The sequence below is a fragment of the Coloeus monedula genome, assembly GCF_965178545.1.
Source record: "Coloeus monedula genome assembly, chromosome: 30".
In the NCBI taxonomy this organism is placed as follows: Eukaryota; Metazoa; Chordata; class Aves; order Passeriformes; family Corvidae; genus Coloeus; species Coloeus monedula.
In genome coordinates, this window is record NC_138810.1 from 1,626,351 (window position 1) to 1,647,524 (window position 21,174).

Sequence of the window (21,174 nt, forward strand, 5' to 3'; positions counted from 1 at the left end):
CACCCATGCGCCACCCACCCCCTGTGCCACTCTATGTGCTCCTGCTACCCTGTGTCACCCACCCTGTGTCACCCACCCCCCGTGTCACCCTATGTGTTCCTGCCACCCTGTGTCACCCATCCCCTGTGTCACCCATCCCCTGTGTCACCCACCCTGTGTCACCCACCCCCTGTGCCACCCTATGTGCTCCTGCCACTCTGTGTCACCCACTCTGTGTCACCCACCCTGTGTCACCCACTCCGTGTCCCCACCGCCCCGTCACCCTGTGTAGCCCACCGAGCTGTGACTGTGTCACTCACCGCCCCCAGGCCCTCAGCACCCCGTGCCACCCACGCTCCGTGCTCCTGCCACCCCCGTGCCCCCCGCGGGAAGGACGAAGCGGGTCACAGCACCAGTTTCCGACATTGTCACGTACTTACAGTTACACCCGAGAGATGAAAACACTGTACACGGCCCGACCCCCGGGCGGCCCCGGGCCCGGGCCGCCCCCCCGGGCCGCCCCCCGCCCCCTCCCGCCCCCCGGCCCCGCACGGGGTCCCTGGCTCAGCCCCGCCGGCCCCGCCGGGGCGTGTCGGGGGCGTCACAGCCGGGGCACCCCTACATTCATGGGGGTCCCGGGAGGGGGACGCGGCGGTGCCCCCTAGGCCGGCGGGAGGGGGTCGGGGGTCCCGCCGGCGGTGCCCCCCGCGGGGGGAGGGGCTGGCTCTATCCTATCGCTAAACAAAGCAATAAATTAACGGGGTTCCCGAGGGGACGCCGAGAAACGGGGGGCGAGGGGAGGTCGGGCCACGGGGGGGGTGTCAGGCCGCGGAAGGGGGGAGGGGGCGTACAAAAGGTGGTTGTAGAAAAGGGGGGAGGCGTCGGGGTCTGCTCTGGTCCTGCCACGGAGCCGGGGCTGTGCCAGAGCGTGGGGGGCACGGGGACAGGAACACGGGGGGCACGGCCGAGGGGCACACGGGGACAGGGACACGGGGGCGGGGCAGACGGGGTGGCAGCGTGAGGGTAACTTGGGGAGGGGGGCACGGCTGGGGAGGTGACACGGGGAGGGGGACACAGCGCGGGGGAACGGGGATGGGGGTAGGACAGGGTGATGTGAGCAGGGGGCAAGGGAGGGGGCAGAGGGTGACACGCGCAGGGTGCTGGCACAAGTGGGGTGACACGGGCAGGGGTGACAGGGACAGGGGATGGCACGGGCAAGGAGTGACATGGGCAGGGGTTACCCCGTCTTCAGTGCCCCGACCCCAGCTGTGCCCACCCCACGCTGGGGCACAATACCCCGGGGAGGGGACAGGAAGGGGACCTGGGTGGCAGCGTGGCACTGTGACCCCCGGCATGGGGTTCCCTGGCACGGAAAGGGGGACAGGACCAGCGGAGACCCCGACATGGAAAGGATAATAAATAGAGCATCAAAAATACAAACCGTGGGCAAGGGGTGACCCCGAGAGTGGCACCGGGATGACCCCGGGGGTGGCACCGCGGTGACCCCGGGCTGCGGGCAGGGCCGGAGGGCTCCGGGCCCCTCAGGGCTATACCAGGGCTGACCGGGGCTCGCAGGGGCCCACGCTGGCGCAGCTGCTGCGGCGGCGGGGCCCGGGGGTCGGGGGGCCGCCGAGGGTCGGAGGGCCGGGGGTCGGGGGGCTGCCGGGGGTCGGGGGGCTGCCGGGCCCCTCGCCGGGGCAGCCGTGCTGCAGCAGGATGTCGGCGCACTCGCGGCTGCCGGCGCGGCGGGCGTAGAACAGCGCGGTGCGGCCGTGGCCGTCCCGTGCCCGCACATCGGCCCCGTACTGCGGGCACAGCCGCGCGTCACCCGCGAGTGGGGCCACCACACGGCCCCCGTGGCTGTGACATAGCCCCAAAGGCCGGAATGTGTCCCCCAGGGATGGGTCGTTACCCCCGGGTGTCCTGGCACAGTGTCCCTCCCGTGGCCATCCCAGGCTTCCCATGGACACTTCACATCCCCCGTGGTTGTGCCATCGTCCCCAAGACCGCCCCATGTCCCCCATAACCGTGTCATCTGTCCTCTGGCCATGCCACGGTCCCCAAGACTACCCCGCATGCCCCACGGCAACACCACATCCCCCACAGCCACGTCATGGTCCCTACAGCCCCACGATCTTCCCCCGGCTATGCCGTGATCCCCAAGCCCACCCCAGGTGCCCCATGAACACCTCACACCCCCCATGGCCCCCAAAGCCACCCCATGGTCCCCATGGCCATGTCACTTGCCTCCTGGCCATGCCGTGATCCCCAAGACCACACCCCATCCCCCAAGGCCATACCACGTCCCCCGTGACCACTCCATGGTCCTCATGACCACCCCACATCCCTCACACCCATGTCACGGCCCCACAGCTGCGTCATCCCCCTCGTGGCCATGTCACAGCACCCATGACGACACCACATCCCCCAAAGCCACCCCAAAACCCCACCACTTCCCCCGGCCAGACCCCCACACCCACGCCCTGCCCCACATACCCACACCAGCAGCTGGGTGACGACCACCTGGGCGGTGTCGCAGGCCAGGTGCAGCGCCGTGCGCCGGTCCGTGTCCCCCATGGCCACGTTGAGCTGGTCCTTGTGGCTGTGGGCCAGGAGCAGCAGCACCGCGGGCAGGTCCTGCTCCCGCACGGCCCCCAGCAGCCGCTCGGCCAGCGGCGCCTCGGCCGCGGGCAGCGGTGCCAGGAACAGCCGCTGCTCGTACTTGGCGCGGATCCACGATTCCCTCTCCTCCCTGGGCATGAGGGCGTGGGGACACGGGGTGTCAGGGACAGCAGGGTGGCACCACGGGGACACAGATCCACAGTTCCTGCTCCTCCCTGGGCATGGGGCGCTGCCGTGATGGGAGGACACGGGGGTGGCAGGGACAAGGGGCAGCAGCCGGGGGTGCGGTGGTGGGGACACAGAGGTGTCAAGGGGGCACCACAGTGGGCAGGGAGAGTGAAAACAGGGGACACGTGAAGGTCAGGGACACAGGGTGGCAGCAGGGTGGCATGGGAGATGGGGACACGGGGGTGTCAGGCACTGCAGCGTGGCATTGCTGGATCGTGGGGTCACAAGGCACCAGGGACAGGGGGGTGGGGACACGGGGGCACTGGGGACAGGGGGTGGCACCGCGATGACGCGGAGACAAGGGGCATCAGAGTCTGTGGGATGGCACAGCGGTGACACGCAGGGTGGGGACAGAGGGCATCAGGGGCTGCAGGGTGGCATCAGGGTGGCGTCATGGTGGCATCAGGGACATGTGGTGACACAGGGGGGACACAGGGGAGGGGCTGGGGGACACCCACCGGGAGGACTCGTGGGTGGGCTTGCAGCGGCCGCGCGGGTTCTGCTCCCAGATGCTGTTGGCGGTGGCGTTGCCGATGGCCGTGAGCACCAGGGTGAGCTCCCGTGGCCAATCGTCCAGGTCCAGCGAGCGCACGCGCGACACGTGCGTGCCCAGGTTGCGGTGGATGCCCGAGCACTCGATGCAGATCAGGGCGCCCAGGTTCAGGCTGGCCCACGTGGGGTCTGGGGGTGAGCAGGGGTGGCGATTGGGGTGGGGGGTGACCTGTGGCACCCCTGGGCTCAGGGCACCCCCTGGTGTGGGACACGGTGTGGCCCATGGCATGGCGTGGCAAGTGGTTGCTGTGATCCACGGCATGGTGTGACCCGTGGCGCCGTGTGGCATCGTGTCACCCACGGCATTGTGTGTCCCATGGCATCGTGTGACCCTGGCACGGTGTGACCCCTGGCACCATGTGGCTCACGGCATTATGTCACACACGGCATCACGTGGCCCACGGTCCCCCCTCACCCTGGTTGCCCAGTGGCCTATGGCCTGTGGCACAGTCTCACCCCACGGCACCGTCACCTGGCTCCAGGGCTCTGCGGGGCCCATGGCACCGGGTCACCAACGGCTCCCCACGATCCCCGTTGCCCCATGAACCCACATCTCCCCATGCCCCACGCCCACCCGTGTCCCCCCGCTGTTCCCCGCTGCCCCTGGGGACTCACTGGGTGCCCCGCAGTCCACGCAGAGCGAGTTCCCGCGGGCGTTGCGGATGGCCTGGATGGCCACAGCCTCACTCTGGCTGTCCATGCGCGCCTGGAGGGACGCACGGGGGTGAGCGGGGCGGGAGGGTGACACGGGGACCCTGCCAGCCCCCCGACACCAGTCCCACCTTGTTCTTGCTGCTCTCGCAGCACTGCAGGCTGGCCAGGATCTGGCTCTCGATGGCCTGCACCCACGCGTCACGCTCCTCGAAGCTGCCGGCCTCGAAGTGCCACGTCTGCCCCGTGCTTGACACGATCAGAAACTCAAAGTTCTCCTCCTCTGCGGGACCAGAGACCCCCGGGGGGGCGGTGGGATGGGAGATCCTACACCTGTGGGGGGCTGGGCTGCCCCAGCGCCCACTCCAGCCCCCCACATCCACCCCGGCACCCAAATTCTGCCCAAGCCCCCTCCCCAGAGGTCCCCACCCCTCGCGGCGTGTGTGCGAGCAGCAGGCAAGGGGGGCACAGCCACATGCACGGGAGGCACCGCTCACGCCACGTTACCTGTTTTATAAATATTTCTTAAACTACCAAAACTTTTTAATTTCCACATTTTGCGCTTGGCTGTGGAGGGTCCGGGCAGCAGGAGTGGAGAGAGGAAACGGGGACAGAGTCAGGGGGGCCCGCGGAGCCCTGGGGATGGTGCAGAAGGTGGCAGGCAGTGGCAGAGCGAGGGGGATGCGTGGGCAGCGTGGCTGAGCACGGACGGGGGGTGAGGGGCAGGATCACCCCAGATCCCCGGGCCGTTCTGGGGCGTCGTTGCCGTGGAGGACGGTGGCCTTGTCCCCTCAGCGCCATGGGTGACTGGGGCTGGGGACGCACGGCTGTGGCACCCACCTTCTGCCTGCCCGGTCGAGCCCTCGGTCTTGGACGGCGTCATCAGCTTCTTCCGCCGGTGCTTCTTCCTGTCCACCAGGGGCGAGGGCGGAGGGTCCCTGCCCACGCTGCCGGGGCTGGACACGGCCTCCAAGGACAAGGGGGACTCTGCCGAGAGACCACACGTGGGGAACTGGGGGAACCATGGACACCAGGGTCGCTGGGGTCACCAGGCTCACGAGGACCACGGAGCTCTGCAGGACCATTGAGGTCACCAGGGTCACCAAGTCCATCAGAACCACTTGGGTCAGCAAGGGCAGTGAGGGTCACCAAGTCCACTGGGCACAGCACTATCACTTGGGCCACTGGACTCACTGGGGTCACCAGGGTCACAAGTCCACCAGAGGCCCTGGGCACAGTGGGGTCATCAGAGCTCCCCAGGGTCACTGATCTCACTGGGATCAGCAGGACTCCCAAGGCCGCCAAGTTCATTGGTCTTACCAAAATCACTGGGGCCACCAGGGTCACAAGAGTCCTCTTGGCTCACCAGAGTCACGAGGGTCACCAGGGCCACTGGCCTCACTGGGCTCACCAGGGTCATTGTGGCTTCTGGGACTCCCGGGTCCCCAGCAGTTTCACTGTGGCCACCAGCGCCACCAAAGGGCCACCTGGTCCCTGGGCTCACCCAATCCACCAGGGTTATTGTGGCCACCAGGGTCAGCAAGGGCCATCAGGTCCCCAGACTCACCAGGGCCACCAGGTTTACTGTGGCCTCCAGAGCCACCGGAGCCACCTAGGGCCACCAAGGGCCACCATGTCCCCGAGCTGCCCAGGAGTCGCCGTGCTCAGTGGGGCCGCCACGGGGCAGTCCCTGTGTGCGCCCCGGGAGGTGGCATTGTCCCTGCACGTGCTGGCATCACTCACCTGAGGCGAGCTTGGCGCCCGAGGCAGAGGCGCAGCGCTGCAGTGACCGCTCGCCCTTGCCCACCACCTTCAGCCCCGGCTCGGGGGGGAGGCTCAGCCCCACGGAGGGGACGCCGGCTGTGAGGGGGAGGGACAATGACACAGTGGTCCCCGTGGTGCCCCCCCGTGCCCGGTGTCTCCCTGGTCACTCACTGCCCGGCTCGGGGTCCCGCAGCAGCCCATTGATGCTGGCCGAGGGGCCGCAGGCGGAGATGGCGCGAGGCGGGCGCTTCCCGGGCACCTTGACCGTGGTGCGGAGCAGGTCCATCTCCTTGCCGTGCGTGCTGTGGATGTAGTCCTGCGGGGACAGCGGGGGTGACACCGGGCCCTCCCACACCTTGGGGACCACAGGGGGCTGGGGACACTCACATTGATGCTGGGGTGATAGAAGAGGAGGCCATTGCTGGACAGGGTCACGTACTTCTTCTTCCACTCCTTGTTCAGGGAGTTGCCGCTGCGCTTCAGCAGGAAGCTCTGGGGACAGGGGACAGTGAGGGGACAGAGGGCACTCTGGGACCCACCGGTGTCCTCCTGCCACTGCCACCACCCACCTGCTTGATGGGGATGGCACGGCCACTGCCGGCCACCTCGCCTCGGCTGTCCAGGCTGCGCTTCTCAGAGTCGCTGCCGCGGCGCGTCTGCGGGGACGGGGACAGGGACGGGGGTGGGACTCGTGGCACAGCTGGGGACACCGGGGATCCCACATGCCCCCCACTGCTGGAGCCTGGTGGGGGGGACATTGGGGTGCCACAGACCCCATCACTGTGGCCTCGTGGTGGGATCACCCTGGGTGCCCACGTGTCCCACTGTGCCACCACCACCAGGACAAAGGGACACTATGGATGCCATGTGTGCCCAGCACCCTGCTAGAGGACACATCAGAAGCCCCGTGGTGGGGACATTCTGGGTGCCCTGTGCCTCCCCCATCCCCACCCTCGGTGCCCACGCGTCCCTGAGTGCCACCACCACCATGCCAAGGGGACAACTGAGATGCCACATGCCCCTCAATGTCACCACCCTACCAGCTGACACCTCAGGTGCCATATGTCCCTTGCTGCCACCACCCTACCAGGGTGACATTCTGGGTGACAATGTCCCCCCACTGCTACCACCCTGCCAAGGGGACACCCTGGATGTCACATCTCCCTGTGTCACCACCACCACCATGCCAAGGGGACAACTGAGACGCCCCCCAGTGCCACCCCCCTGGCAGGGGGCACTCACGGCGAAGAGGCTGGTGCGGCGCTTGGCCCCGCGGTGCAGCGAGCTGGGGGTCCCCAGCGGGGCCGGGGTCTCGCTGCGCAGCTCCCGGTGGCTCACGTTGGGGGTGGACGGCAGTGAGGACGAGTAGTCGCTGGTGTGGCCACCGTTGCTGGTCTGGGGGGACACGGGGTCAGCCTGGGCTGTGGCCAGGAGCCGGGGCAGGGGGCCGGGGGGTACCTGGCCGGGGTGGACACCCCCCACGGGGGTGGAGGCGGCCGAGTGGCTCGGGGAGCTGGGCAGGGACTTGCAGGACGCCATCAGCTGCTGCTGCTTCTTCAGCGCCACGGCCTTCTGGGCCACTGCGGGGACCCTGAGTCAGGAGGGCCGGACCCCGACCTGCCCGGCCACAGCCTGGATACCCACACCTGGACGTGGTTCCCACCTTCATCCCACCTGGACATGGTTCTCATCCCACTTGGACATGGTTCTCATCCCACTTGGACATGGTTCTCATCCCACTTGGACATGGTTCCCATCCCACCCAGCCACTGGCCATTGTCCCCATCCCACCTGGACGTGGCCCCCATCCCACATGGAGTGGACATGGTCCCTGATCTACCCAGCCACGGGCCCAGCACACCTGAACATGGTCCCCTGCACTACCCTGTCCACTGTCCCCATCCCACCTGGGCATGGTCCCTGTCCCAGGGGATGGCAGGGTGGCCTGGACATAGTCCCTGTCTCACCTGGACATGGCCCTGTGCCATCTGGCCACCATTCCCCTCGACCCAGACATGATCCCATGCTGGCCACCATCCCTGTCTGACCAGGTCACCAGCCCCCTCCCACTGTGCCCATTCCACCCTGGCCACCGTCCCTATCCCACCTGGCCACGGTCCCCATCACACACCGGTCACTGTCCCCATCACACCATGTCACCAGCCCCCTCCCACCCTCTCGCCACCCCCTTCGCAGCCCCCCAGCCCCAGGGCGTGGTCACCCACCCTCGGTGAAGACCCGGTCCACGTTGAGGCCGTACGTGGCGCAGGTCTCGTAGTAGAGGCAGCGCCGCATGTCCCCGCAGAGCGCCCGGGCGCGGGCGTCCTCCACCGCTCGCGGGCTGGACGAGCTGATCTTGTCTGGGGAGTCAGGGGGTGAGCCGGGGGTCCCCCGTGCTGCTCCCACCCCCACAGGGTCCCCCCGCATCCCTGGCTCACCCTGGGTGCCCACCAGCGCCAGGGCCACATCGCTGGTGCCGCGGAGGTCGCTGAGCAGCGCGTGCAGCTGCGTCACCTCCTCGAAGCTGCTCTCGCTCTCCAGGCTAAAGACGAAGATGACGGCGTCCGCCCAGCTGGCAAACTGGGGGGCCACGGGCGGGGGTCAGGGCTCGGCTCTGGCCAGCGTGGCCCCCCCGGCCCCCGGTCCCCTCGTACCTGCGCGTCAGGGGCGCCGGCCTCCTCCCGGATGAGCAGGAGGTGGCTCTGGCCATCGACTGTCACCTCACGCTTGAACTGTCCACCTGTGGTGGGGCAGGGGGAGGGGAGGGAGGGGGCACCCTGCAGCTGTGCTCGGCCCACATGGACGGAAGGTCCCATGGCCATGACCAGCACCGCGTGTGACCAGCGCTTTGACCCCAAATGTCCCACAGCCATGACCAGCACCATGACCTTGCCCATTCCATGACCATGTCCACCCCATGGTCATGCCCAACCCCATGACATGTCCATTCCATGCCCAGCTCCATGGGTATGTCCACTCCTCCATCTCCATCCCCACGGTCACTCCATCACTGAACCCATCCTCGTGACATGCCCATGCCCACGTCCTTCCCATGACCACTCACTCTCGGTGGGCTCCAGGCCCACGTAGGAGCCAGTGAGGAACCGGTGGACGAGCGCTGATTTCCCACTCTTGCTGCTGCCCAGGACTCCCTGGGTGGGCAGAGGGGATGTCAGGATGGCTGAGGACACGGGGACACGGGGACATGGGGACACGGGGACATGGGGACAAGGGGACAGGGGGACATGGGGACAAGGGGACAGGGGGACACGGGGACACGGGGACACGGGGACACAGGGCCACGGCACCCACCAGGCGGATCTCGGGGATAGAGCGGCCCAGGGTCCACTCCTGGCTGTTCACCAAGGCCTCTGCGGAGGGAGACGGGTGAGACAGCGCCCGGGACCCCCAGGAACCTCGGGCAACCCCCAGCAGCCCCCGGCACCCCCAGCAGCCCCTGGCACCCCAATCCCCGGGGGGCCCCCAGCCCGCAGCGCAGCAGCAGCAGCTTCCTGAGTGGGCGGCCACCAGCTGTCACCCAGCAACGGCACCGGGCCCGCGGGGGCGGCGGGAGGATGTGGAAATGCCACGTGGCAGGGACGGGGACGTGGCAGCACGAGGCGTCGTGTGCCAAGGCACGAGGACACAGTGGGCATGGAGACACGGCGGGCACGGGGATGGAGCGTGGTGTGAGAATACGGCGTGGCACAGGGGCACGGTGGGAACCGTGACAGGCACCAGAACACGGTGCGGCACCAGGACGTGGCGTGGCACCAGGACACCATGGATTCCAGGACATGATGGCCATGAGGGCACAGCGGGGCAGCAGGACGTGGTATGGCACAGGGACACGGTGGTAACCAGGCTACAGTGGGGACCATCAGGCCGTGACAGGCACCAGGACGCAGCGCGGCACGAGGATGTGGAGTGGCACGAGGACGCCGTGGGTTCCAGCACACGATGGGCATGAGGACACAACGCCAGCGGTGCAGGACAGCGTCGGGCACATGGTGTGGAACAGGGACACGATGGACGTGGCAGTGGTGACACAAGGACATGGTGTAGCACAAGGATGAGGCATGGCACGAGGACACAGCATGGCATGAGGACACGGCATGGCACGAGGACACGGCATGGCACGAGGACACAACATGAGGACATGGCATGGCATGAGGACATGGCACAACATGAGGACACGACACGACACGAGGACACGGCATGGCAGGCGATGGGCACAAGGATGTGGTGGCACGAGGCCGCAGCAGCGCATGGCGCACAAGGACACGGCGTGGCACAAGCACCTGGTGTGGCACAAGGACATGCCCTGGGCCCCTCACATCTCCTACCTGGCATCCCCAGCCCCTCTGGGCAGCGTGGCACCACAAAGGGGGAACTTGAGGCAGGGCACAGGCAGAGGGTCCCCCCTTCTTGTGCCTCAGTTTCTGCCACCGACACCCAGAGCCGGGTCCCCGCCACGCGCGTGGCAGCCGGGGAGGGGTTAACGCCGCTGCCTGTCACCCCTCACACTGTCACCGAGCTGCCACCCCCGGGCCCTGCAGGCACTGCCCACGCACCCCATGGCACCAAGGTGTGTGCAGGCAGACCGAGGGACGCCAGGGGGGACAGAAGGACACGGGGTGGCCAGGCAGATGGGGGACAGGATGTGACGCACAGATGGAGGCGAGGATAGACAGGCGGACGGCGGGACAGAACGACAGAGGTGGGGGTCGCCCCGGACCCCCATGGAGTTCCCCCGATGGGGAAACCGAGGCGCGGGATCCCCACCTGGGCCAGCACCGGGCCCCGCCAAATCAGGCGCCCCACGTCGCCCCAAAGGTGCAAAAACCTGAGACCGCCCGTGTGGGGTGGCCCAGCCTGGGGGGGTCACAGCCCCCCCGTTCCCCAGCACCCCCACCCCGACAGGCACGGGGAGCAGACGGGTCCCCCTGCCCCACACACGACCCGGGGGTCCGGGCGCCTCCTCCCCCCTGCCAAGGAAACTGAGGCACAGCACCATGGCCACAGCGGGCACTGGCACAGCTGCCCCAGGTCACCGAGGGGCGTGGGGACACCGAGCGGCGGCCGGGGCGCCCCCCGGGATCCCCCGGGCCGGTACTCACTGTGCGGGGTGGCCCTGGCCGGGTCGGCGGCGGGGGGAGACCAGGGGGGCGCGGGGTGGGTGGGGGTCGCCGCAGGGCTCTTGGTGAAGATGCCGCTGATGAACTTGAGCATCTTTCGGTCGCGGGTGGAGGCGCGACCCCCCTCGCGGCCCCGCTTCAGCCCCGTCTCGGGGGGGGGCGCGGGGGCCAGAGCCCCCGGCCCCGGCTGCAGGTCGCTGTAGTCCAGGGTCTTGCTCTTGCCCTTGCTGGGGGACAGCCGGGCCCGGGGGGGCCCCTCGCTCTTGCCCCCCGCCTTGGGGCGCCCCTTGCCCTCTCCCTCGGGCCACGAGAGGCGGCTGCCGGCGGGTTTGAGGGGGGCCTTGCCCGCCCGGGGGTCGGGGGTCCCGCGGCTCCCACCGCTGCTCCCCGCCTTGGGGGGTTTGGGACCGGCCAGGCGGAGGCGGCGGGCGCCGGCGGAGGGGTGCGGGGAGGCTATGGGGGGGTTCAGGGGCGGCGGGGGGGCTCTGCTGCCCTCCGGGGGGCCCTCGGGGCCCCCCCAGGTAGCCTGGCTCAGCAGCGGGCGGCGGGGGGTCGCGGCGGGCTGGGGGATGTCCAGGGCGGCCAGACCCCGCTCCCCCGGCCCCTCCAAGGTGCCCTTGGCCCCCCGGGGGTCGGGTTTGGGGGGCAAGGCCGGGAGCGGGGGGGGCAGGAGCGCCGGGTCGGGTTTGGGGGGCACGGCGGGGGGCGGGGGGGGCAGGAGCGCCGGGTCGGGTTTGGGGGGCACGGCCGGGGGCGGGGGGGGGGGCAGCAGCGCCGGGTCGGGTTTGGGGGGCACCGCCGGGGGCGGGGGGGGCAGCAGCGCCGGGTCGGGTTTGGGGGGCACGGCGGGGGGCGAGGCGGGCGAGCGGGGGCGGGGGGCGTCGGGGCCGGGGGGGCCGGGACCGGCCGTACTTATCCGGAGCGCGTCCTGCCGCTGGAAGAGCCGCTCGGGCCGCCGGGCTCGGCCGGGCTCGGGGGTGCGGGGGGCAGCCGCAGCCCCCCCGGGGCCAGGGGCTCCATCGCCACCCCCCCCCGCCTCCTCCGCCTCCCCCGCGGCGCCCACCGACTCGAGCTTGACCAGCGTGAGCGAGATGAGGTAGGTGGTCCTGCGCTGGAGGCCGGTGGTCCTGCTCATGGGTGCGGGCAGGGCCCCCCCGGGGCGCCCCCCCGGCCCCCCTCGTTCCCCGCGCGGCGCCGCGGCCGCCGGTGCCGGTGATGCTCCGGTCCCACCCCCGGCCCTGCCTCCCCGAAGCCTTCGCCGCTCGCCCGCCCCCGGAGGGGTTGGAACCGCCGCCGCCCCCCCCACGAAATACAACCACCCCCCCGCCAGCCGCCGGGATCGGGGCCGCCCCCCCCCGCCTCACCCCCCACCCCGGGTTAGCGGCCGGGGGGCATCGTGGGGGGAACCCCCCAACCCCTGAGCCGGGGGGTGGAGGGGAGGGGTGGAGGGGAGGGGGAGCTTTTGGGGGTGGGGGAGGATAGGAGGGGTGTCAGGGCGGGGGGAGGGGGGGTTCTGGGGATTTGGGGGTCCGGGAGGTGGGGAATGGGGGACTGCAGGTGCGGGGGGTTGGGGGATGGGGAGGACAGGAGGGGAGATGGGGCAGGGGGGACACGGGGGCGGTGGGGAGCGGGGGGTGAGGGGGCTACGGGAAAGGGGGAAATGGAGGGACGGGGGGGTTGTGGGGAGAAGGGGGGTTATGGGGCGGGGGGGGTCATGCCCGGGATCCCCCGGGACCGGGGCTCACGGCAGCGCCCCGACGGGCTCGTCCTTGGCAGCTGCGGCGGCGGCGGCGCGGGTGGTGGCCGGGGCCCGGCGGGGGGGGCCCTGAGCGGCCGGGGGGGGCCGGGGCCCGGCGGGGGGGGCCCTGAGCGGCCGGGGGCGGCCGGGGCCGCCGCTCTCCGCCATGCGCCGCTCCCAGGGCCGGGCTGGGGCGGGGGCGGGCGGCGGCCCCGCCGCTACCGGGCAGGCGCGAGCGCTCCCGGGCACCCCCCACCCCTCCGAACCCCCGTCTCCGGCCCCGGCACCTGCTGGGCTGCCGATACCCCCCCACCCCGACACCCCCCATCCATCCATCCATCCATCCATCCATCCATCCATCCATCCATCCATCCATCCATCCTCCCTCCCTCCCTCCCTCCCTCCCTCCCTCCCCCTGCTCCCCGTGCCCCTGAATCCCCTCCCTCCCCTTCCTAGGGCAGCAACGCTGGGTCGGGAGGGGACCCGCACGGGGCGGGGGGGGGGCGTGGGGGCGGCTTTGGGAGTTTTCGGGAGGCCTTGCGGGGCTCGGGGAAGGCTCATTCCCCCGTTTTCTGGCATTTTTAGCAGCGGCGCAGCATCCCTGCGCATCCCGTTACCACGGCAACGGCGGGGATGGCGCTGGGACCAGCCGTGGACCCCCCCCGTGTCACCCCCCGTCACTCCCGTGTCACCCTCGTGGAACCCGCGTGGAGCCGGGCCAGGTATCACGCCCATTTGTGTCCCCCACGCCAGCGTGACCCCCCGGGCTCCGCGTGTCACAGCCCCGGGACGGACCCGGGGCTCGGGGGCACGGCGGGACCTCTCGGTCCCCCGAGCCCCCCCGAGGTGGCTGCTGCCTCCCGTGCGTGGGGTTCCCCGGGATCTGTCACCGCTCCGGGGTCGGTGACAGCGCCGGGGGCGTCGTCCCAGTGACGCGCACGAGGCCCCCCTCGGGGAGGGGGCCACCCCCAGAGGTGTCCCTGCTGTCACCCCAGGGCTGTGACCGTGGAGCTGACGCTGTCCCGGGGGGATCTGGCCGCTGTCACCACCCCGTGGGGTCAGTGCTGCCTCCTCCAGTGCCCCCTTGTCCCTCCCAGAGCCCCCCAGGTGCCCCCAAGCCAGGGGCCTCCCCCATCGCTCGGGTGTCCCACGCTGCGGGGGGAGTGGGGGGGGGCACGGGGTCACGCCGGGTCCGACCCCGCTGCCAGAACACCCCTGTCCCCATCCCTGTCCCCATCCCTGTCCCCATCCCTGTCCCCATCCCTGTCCCCGACGCTGCTGCACCCCGGGGGGGCAGTTGGGGGGTTGAAGCGGGGGGAGCAGAGCAGTCGGCACCCCCGCGGGTGGGGAAGGGCTCTGGGGGGGCTCTGGGGGAAGAGGTGGGGGGGCCTGTGCCCCCTCCAGCGCTCTGTGGGTACCACAGCGGGCGCTTGGCAACGCGGCATCCCCCGGCTTCCCGCTGCCATGGCAACCGCGCGGGAGATGCCGGAGGGGGGGGGGGCACGGGGACGTGGGGGCTCGGTACGGGCAGGGGGCGGCAATGGAACCCCTCCCCAAGTGACGTCACCGGACACCCCCGGGTGGGTCGGAGGGGTTGGGGGGTGGAGACCCCAAACTCCGTGCGCCCCCCCCCCCCCAGCACGGCCGCCCCCATCCTCCCCCAGCGGGGCCCCCCCTCACGGGACCCCCTCCAGCAATAAGCGCCCCCCTCAGATTGGCCCCCCCAGCATCAGTGCCCCCCATGCAGGAGGTTCCCCCCCCCGGCAGCCCCTCCGACCCCTCCAGCAGGGCCCCCCCATCCCAGCAGGGCCCCCCCATCCCAGCAGGGCCCCGCCCCGCCCCCCCGGCAGCACGGCCCCCCCACCCCCCGCGGAAGGTGCAGAGAGGAAGTGGCCCCATTTCCCACAGCCGGAAACCGCCCCAGGGCTCCATCGCGGAAATGGGGCGGGGGGGGCCCGTCCCCAACCCCCCAGCCGGCCCCTGCACCCCCCGGGTCCCTCAGATGGGTCCCATGGGGGGGTTGGTACTGCCCAGCCCCCACTGCCGCACCTGAGCTGGGACGGGACCCCCCGTGTGGCCCTGGGTACCAGCAAAGGCCAGCACCAGTGCGGGGCTGGGGGGGGACACCAGTGTCACATCCCTCCATCCGTCCCTCCATCCATCCCTCCATCCGTCTGTCCCTCCATCCGTCCGTCCCTCCATCCGTCCCTCCATCCATCCATCCATCCATCCCTCCATCCCTCCCCCTGCCCCTTCAGACGATGCCCCCCCATCTGCCCATCCTTCCAGCCAGCCCCCGTCCACCTGTCCAGCCCTGCACCCTTCTGTCCATCTGTCCATCCCACCCACTGTGCATCTCTCCATCCATCCCTGCATCCACCTGTTTGTCCATCCACCGGTCACCCATTCATCCCCCATCCATGCATCCACCCCTCCATCCCTTCCACCTGCCCATCCTTCCATCCGTCTGTCCATCCATGCCTCCAGCCAGCCCCCTGTCCACCTGTCCACCCACCCACTCATCCATCCATCCATCCATCCATCCATCCATCCATCCATCCATCCATCCATCCATCCATCCCTCCCTCCCTCCCTCCCTCTGCCTGTCTCCTTGTCCATTCCTCTGTCCACTTGTCCATCCATCCCTCCATCCCTCCCACTGGCCGTCTGTCCGTCCATCTGTCCCTCTCCCCACCAGCCCATCCCCTTGTCCCTCCCCCCACCTGCCCACCCCTCATCCCTCCACCCACCCCCTTATCCATTCCTCCACCCGGAGGATGTCCATCTGTCCATCTGTCCGTCCCCCCACCCACCTGTCCATCCCGCTGTCTGTCGGTGCCCCCTGTGTCCCCTCCGTGTCCCCCCAGCCCGGTGCCCCCCGTACCTCGGAGGGCCCTGAGGGCGCTGCCCAGGCTCCCTCGCAGCCGGGGCTCGGGCACGGTCTCCACGAGCCGCACCAGCCGGTTCAGGTGGCCCTTGGCCCCCTCGTGCCGGGCCACCTCAGCCCGGATGGCGGCCAGAACCTCGCGCCGCTCCCGGGGGGCACCCATGGCACCCCCCGGCCCAGGGACCCCGCTCTGCCCCGGCCTCCCCTGCCCCCCACGCTTCCTGCCGGAGCCTCAGCGACAGCGGGGACACGTCACGGGCCTGGGAACGGCGGGGCCCGGCCCCATGGGCGCGTCGGGACACGCCGGGACACGCCGGGGCCCGCCGGGGCACGGGCCACAGCCCGGAACGCCCCGACGCGCCACCTCCGGCCGCCACGGCCACGCCACGGCCACGCCACGGCCACGCCACGCCACGCCAGCGACGTGCCAGGGATGCGGGTGGGGGGACAGCGGCACAGGGGACACGCGTTGGGGACAGGGACACATCGGGGGGACACAGATGGGCACTGTGGGGGACACACCGAGGACACAGCACGTGCTGGGGCCACGCCGGGGTGCTCAGCTGGACACCCACGGGGGTCTTGTGCAGACGCGCTGGGGACACGCGTGCAGTGACACGGACACGCCAGTGACATGCTGGGGACATGTGGAGGCACACGGACATGCTACGGACACGTGTGCAGCCACGGGGACACGCCGGTGACACACGTGGAGTGACACAGACGCTGCGGGACACGTGCGCTGGGGACATGCGTGCGGTGACACACGGACACGCTAAGGACACGTGTGCCCCCCCCCAGCCCACGCCCCCCAGGTGCCCCCGTGCCACCGCAGGGAGGGGATGAAGCTGCCAGGGGGCCTTGGAGTTGTCGCTGTGTCCCCCCCAGCCACGGACTCCTGGGTCCCCCACCCCGAGTGCCCCCCCTGGGAGGGAGAGGGGTCCCAGTGCCCACGGGGGGTGCTGACACCTGCAGAGGGTCCCAGAAGCCACTGTGGGGTCCCAGCACCCTCAAGGGGTCCCAGCAGCCACAGGAGACCCAACATCCACCGGGGGGTCCCAGCACTCATTGGGGGTCCCAGCACCCTCGGGGGGGTCCCAGCACCCAGCGTCCCCATCCCCTGCACGCCCCCAGGCAGAGGTGGGATTTGGGGTCCTGTGGAGGGGTTTATTGAGGGGTAAGGAGGGCTCATGGGGGGGGTCATGGGGGTGTTTTGGAAGGGTCAGGGGGTGAGGGGGTACGCCGAGGCCACGAGGCGCTGCTTGTCCCAGGTGTAGGTCTGGATGGTGGCGGCTTCTCCCCCCAGGCTGACGCGGCACCTGCGAGGACAGGTGAGGGTGACCCCGGCTCTGAGGCCCCCGGGTGGGTGCCATAACCCCTGGGTGGTTGTCAGCTCGCCCCCCTCGGGCAGGTGCCAGCCCCCTCCCCCAGTGCCCCCCACTCACTGGCGGTCGGGGCGGGCCAGGAAGCAGAGGGTGAACAGCGCCAGGTCGAACTCGGGGCTGGAGCCCACCAGGAGCGACCCCAGGGGTTTGGGGTGCCCGTCCCAGCGGAACTGCAGCGACAGCACGTCCGGGAAGCCCGTCCACTGCGGGGGGGACGGGCCGGGGGTCACAGAGGGGACACACAGGGGGACACCCCGCCCGTGGGCACGGGGGGACCATCGGGGCTCGGGGTGCCCATCCCAGCGGGTCACTGCGGGGGTGTCGCGGCGGATACAGACGTGGGGTCACGGTGTGTGCATGGGGTACCCCAGGTGTGGGGGGCAGGGACACAGGAGGCCCCTGGGTGTGGTGCCGGGGGTCCCTGGGTATGGACACGGGGGGATGGGGGACACCAGGGGTGCTGCAGGTGGAGGACGGTGACAGGGAACGGGGAGGGTGGGGGCCACCAGTGGGACGCAGGGGGCCACAAGGGACAGGGTGGTGGCTGAAGGGGATGAGGGGGTCTCAGGGGCATTGTGGGTGGGCACAATGACGGGAACCCCGAGGGTCATCCTAGGGGACAGAGACCCGGGGGGACACTGTGGGGGATGGGGGCAGGAGGGGAACCCGAGGGCTGCTCCGTGTCCCTATCCCCCACTCAGGGGATCCGCCCCGTGTCCCCCAGTGTCACCCCCATCCCTCACTCACGGAGTCCCCCGTGTTCCATCCTCATCACATCCCCCTCCTCTCCATGTTCCTTTAGTGCCCCCGGTGTCCCTGTGTCCTCCCGGGTCCCCTCGTGTCCCCTGTGTCCCCCCTGTCCCCCCGTGTCCCCCTGTGTCCCCCGTGTCCCCCGTCCCCCCATGTTCCCTCGTGTCCTCGTGTTCCCCATGGTGTCCCCCCTTGTCCCCCCGTGTCCCCCATGTCCTCCTGTGCCCCCCGTGTCCCCCTGTGTCCCCCCTGTCCCCCCGTCCCCCCCTGTCCCCCTGTGTTCCCCCGTGTCCCCCCTTGTCCCCCCGTGTCCCCTTGTGTCCCCCCGTGTCCTCCCTGTCCCCCTGTCCCCACTCACGGGCCCATCCCAGCTGTAGCCCAGGTACTCCAGCCGCCCCCATGTCCCCGTGTCCCCCCTGTCCCCCCGTGTCCCCCGTGTCCCCCCTGTCCCCGCGTGTCCCCCCATGTCCCCTCGTGTCCCCTCGTGTCCCCACATGTCCCTCTGTGTCCCCATGTCCCCTTGTGTCCCCCCGTGTCCCCCCGTGTCCCCCCGTGTCCCCCGTGTCCCCCTGCCCCCACTCACGGGCCCGTCCCAGCTGTAGCCCAGGTACTCCAGCCGCCCCGCGCGCTCCAGCGCCTGCAGCTGCACCCAGTTGTGACACCCCGACACCGAACCCTTCTTCACCTCCCCTGGGGACACAGAGAGCAGGTGACCACAGCTCCCCCCCCCCGGACCCCGCACCACGGACACCCCCACGTGACCCTCGACCCACAGCCTTGGCCCCCCCAGCCCCCCCAGCTTCATCCCCATTTTCCCCCCATCCCCTTGGTCCCTACTCCTTCCCCTTGTTCCCTCCCCATCCCCACGGTGACCCCCTTATCTTCAGTGTCCCCCCTTGTCCCCCCAGGTCCCCCAGGCCCCCTCACCATGGAACACGTGCTCGAAGCCGGAGGAATCCAGCGCCTTCCCACTGGAGCGCGAGTAGAGCCCAAACCACATGGAGTGGAGATCGGCCCGGAACGCCTCAGCCGAGGGGTACAGCCCTGGGGACACCGTGGGGACACCCAGGGGACATGGGGTACAGCCCTGGGGACATGGGGTACAGCCCTGGGGACAGGATGGGATGTGTGGACAGCAGGGTTCAGCCCTAAAGACAGGACAGGGGGGACAGGAGGGACACTGTGGGGACACTGGGAGGACACTGGGAGGACACTGGGGGGACACTGGGAGGACACTGGGAGGACACTGGGGGGACACTGGGGGGACACTGGGGGACACTGGGAGGACACTGGGAGGACACTGGGGGGACAGGATGTACAGCCCTCCAGACTGGGGGGACACTGTGGGGACGGGGGGGACGGGGGGACACTGTGGGGACACTGCAGACTGGGGGGACACTGGGAGGACACTGGGGGACACTGGGCAGGCAGAGGGGTCACTGTGGGAACATGGTGGGGACAGGGGGAACACCATGGGGACACTGTGAGGATAAGAGGGGACAGGGTGGACACTGGGGGGACACTGGGGGGACACTGGGGGGACACTGGGGGGACAGGGTGGACAGCCCTGCAGACTGGGGGGACACTGGGGGGACACTGTGGGGGCACTGTGGGGACAAGAGGGGAACCGGGTGGGCACATGGGGACACCGTGGGGACACTATGAGGACAGCACGGCCCTACCCTTGCTGAGGACGAAGCGCTCCAGCAGCGCCAGGACCGGGGTGTCCAGGGCGGCGTCCAGGAATTCCCTCTGCTCCTGCTGCTCCTCGGCCGTCTCCGTCTCGTCCCGGCCCGTGCGCGGCTCGTAGTTATCCAGGAGCGCCAGGAGCCGGGAGAAGGTGGGACGGGCCAGCAGCTCTGGGGACACGTAGGAAAACAACCTGGAATGGGGAGGGAGACACGTGGGAATTGAGACTGGGGAGGGAAACGCGGGATGGAAACGCCTGGGGTGGAGGGATGGGATGGGATGAATGGGATGGGATGAATGGGATGGGATGGGATCAATGGGATGGGATGGGATGGGATCAATGGGATGGGATCAATGGGATGGGATGGGGGAATGTGGGATTGGGATGGGGGATGGATGGACGCACGTGGGGTGGAGATGTGGGGTGGAGGGACATGGATTTGGGGTGTAAGGATGAGGAAGGAGAAACTCGGGGTGGGGAGGGAAGGGTGGGACGGAGACACGTAGGAGCAGGATGTCAGGATGAGGACAGAGACAGGTGGGATGAAGGTATAGGATCAAGGGATGTGGGATCAGGATAGAGGGATGGGATCAAGGGATGAGGATGGAGCCAGGTGGGTTTGGGACAGAGGGGTGGGATGGAGTGGGATGGAGACGGGCGGGACAGAGAGCAAGAAGGGCAGAGGGATGGGGGGAATGGACGAGAGGGAGAACACGGTGGGTGCTGAGTCCCCCGAACCCCCCCCAACCCTGTCCCCACCTCTCGGTGCCGCTCCCCGAGCCCCGCAGGTTCAGCTCCAGCTGCCCCGGTCCGGCCCGGTTCGAGTCTGCCGCGAGCAGCTGCTCCGAGAGCTCCCGGAGCTCCGCGTCCGACACGGCCCGGGGGGACCCCGGCACCGCTCGGGGGGGCTCCGGCACCTGCCGGGGCTCCGGCACCGCTCGGGGGGGCTCCGGCACCTCCCGGGGCTCCGGCACCTCTCGGGGGGGCTCCGGCACCTCCCGGGGCTCCGGCACCGCTCGGGGGGGCTCCGGCACCGCTCGGGGCTCCGGCACTTCCCGGGGGGGCTCCGGCACTTCCCGGGGGGGCTCCGGCACCTCCCGGGGCTCCGGCACCGCTCGGGGGGACCCCGGCACCGCCCGGGGAACAGGGGGGGCCTCCCCGCTGCCCCCCGCGCCGGTCACCACCAGCAGCCACAGCAGCCACAGAGCCATCGCGGCCCCCCCCCGGGCCCGCTGTCGCTTATAGTTGCCGCTATCGCCGCGATAACGCCACAAGGTCGCGATGTGGCCTCGACAGAGGGGAAGACCCCAGGGGGGACCCCCCCGAGCCACCCCAGGGCTGGCTGGGGGGCGGCGGCACCCCCCGTTCCCCCCGTCTCTGTCCGCGAAGGTTGGTTTGGGGAGTCACAGCCCAAAATTTGACCCCTCCCCGGGGTGTTGGCACCTCCAAATCTGTCCCCCCCCCCGCCCCCCCGGAGCTGTTTAATGTTTAAGGGACCAAATGTGATCCCTCAAGGACTTCCCAGGGGGGAGGTGACGGCCCCTCCGAACCGCTCCACACCCACCTCGGGGGTCACAGGGGGGTATTTGGGGTACGGGGGGGCGGCAGGAGCAGGGCGGGACCCTGGGGAGAGCCATGGAGGGCCTTGAGAAGGGTCGGGGAGCCCAGAAGGATCTGAGGGTCATGGAAGGGAATCTGGGGGGCCTTGGGGCAGCGGGGGGGACATCATCGGGGTCTCTTAGACCGGGGGGGGCTATGGGAGTCCTCAGGCATGAAGGGTCTCTTGGGGG

General features: G+C 70.1%; 2 protein-coding genes across 2 annotated transcripts; both read right to left on the reverse strand.

Moving 5' to 3' along the window:
• Window positions 1–1,526: 1,526 nt before the first annotated feature.
• Window positions 1,527–12,069, reverse strand: AGAP2 (ArfGAP with GTPase domain, ankyrin repeat and PH domain 2; the record flags this gene model as incomplete). The annotated part of the gene is made up of 19 exons (XM_082299044.1): window positions 1,527–1,784; window positions 2,476–2,731; window positions 3,288–3,510; window positions 3,997–4,087; window positions 4,164–4,315; window positions 4,540–4,599; window positions 4,873–5,019; window positions 5,776–5,892; window positions 5,968–6,112; window positions 6,184–6,288; window positions 6,366–6,452; window positions 7,039–7,191; window positions 7,255–7,376; window positions 8,022–8,156; window positions 8,235–8,376; window positions 8,451–8,536; window positions 8,861–8,948; window positions 9,109–9,167; window positions 10,917–12,069. The coding sequence occupies 19 exons, from the start codon at window positions 12,067–12,069 to the stop codon at window positions 1,527–1,529; spliced, it is 3,579 nt and encodes a 1,192-aa protein (XP_082155170.1).
• Window positions 12,070–16,781: 4,712 nt separating this feature from the next.
• On the reverse strand, window positions 16,782–20,595 carry LOC309583387 (uridylate-specific endoribonuclease C-like; the record flags this gene model as incomplete). Its single annotated transcript, XM_082299046.1, has 6 exons — window positions 16,782–16,878; window positions 17,005–17,147; window positions 18,278–18,384; window positions 18,622–18,738; window positions 19,377–19,576; window positions 20,144–20,595. The coding sequence occupies 6 exons, from the start codon at window positions 20,593–20,595 to the stop codon at window positions 16,782–16,784; spliced, it is 1,116 nt and encodes a 371-aa protein (XP_082155172.1).
• Window positions 20,596–21,174: the final 579 nt, after the last annotated feature.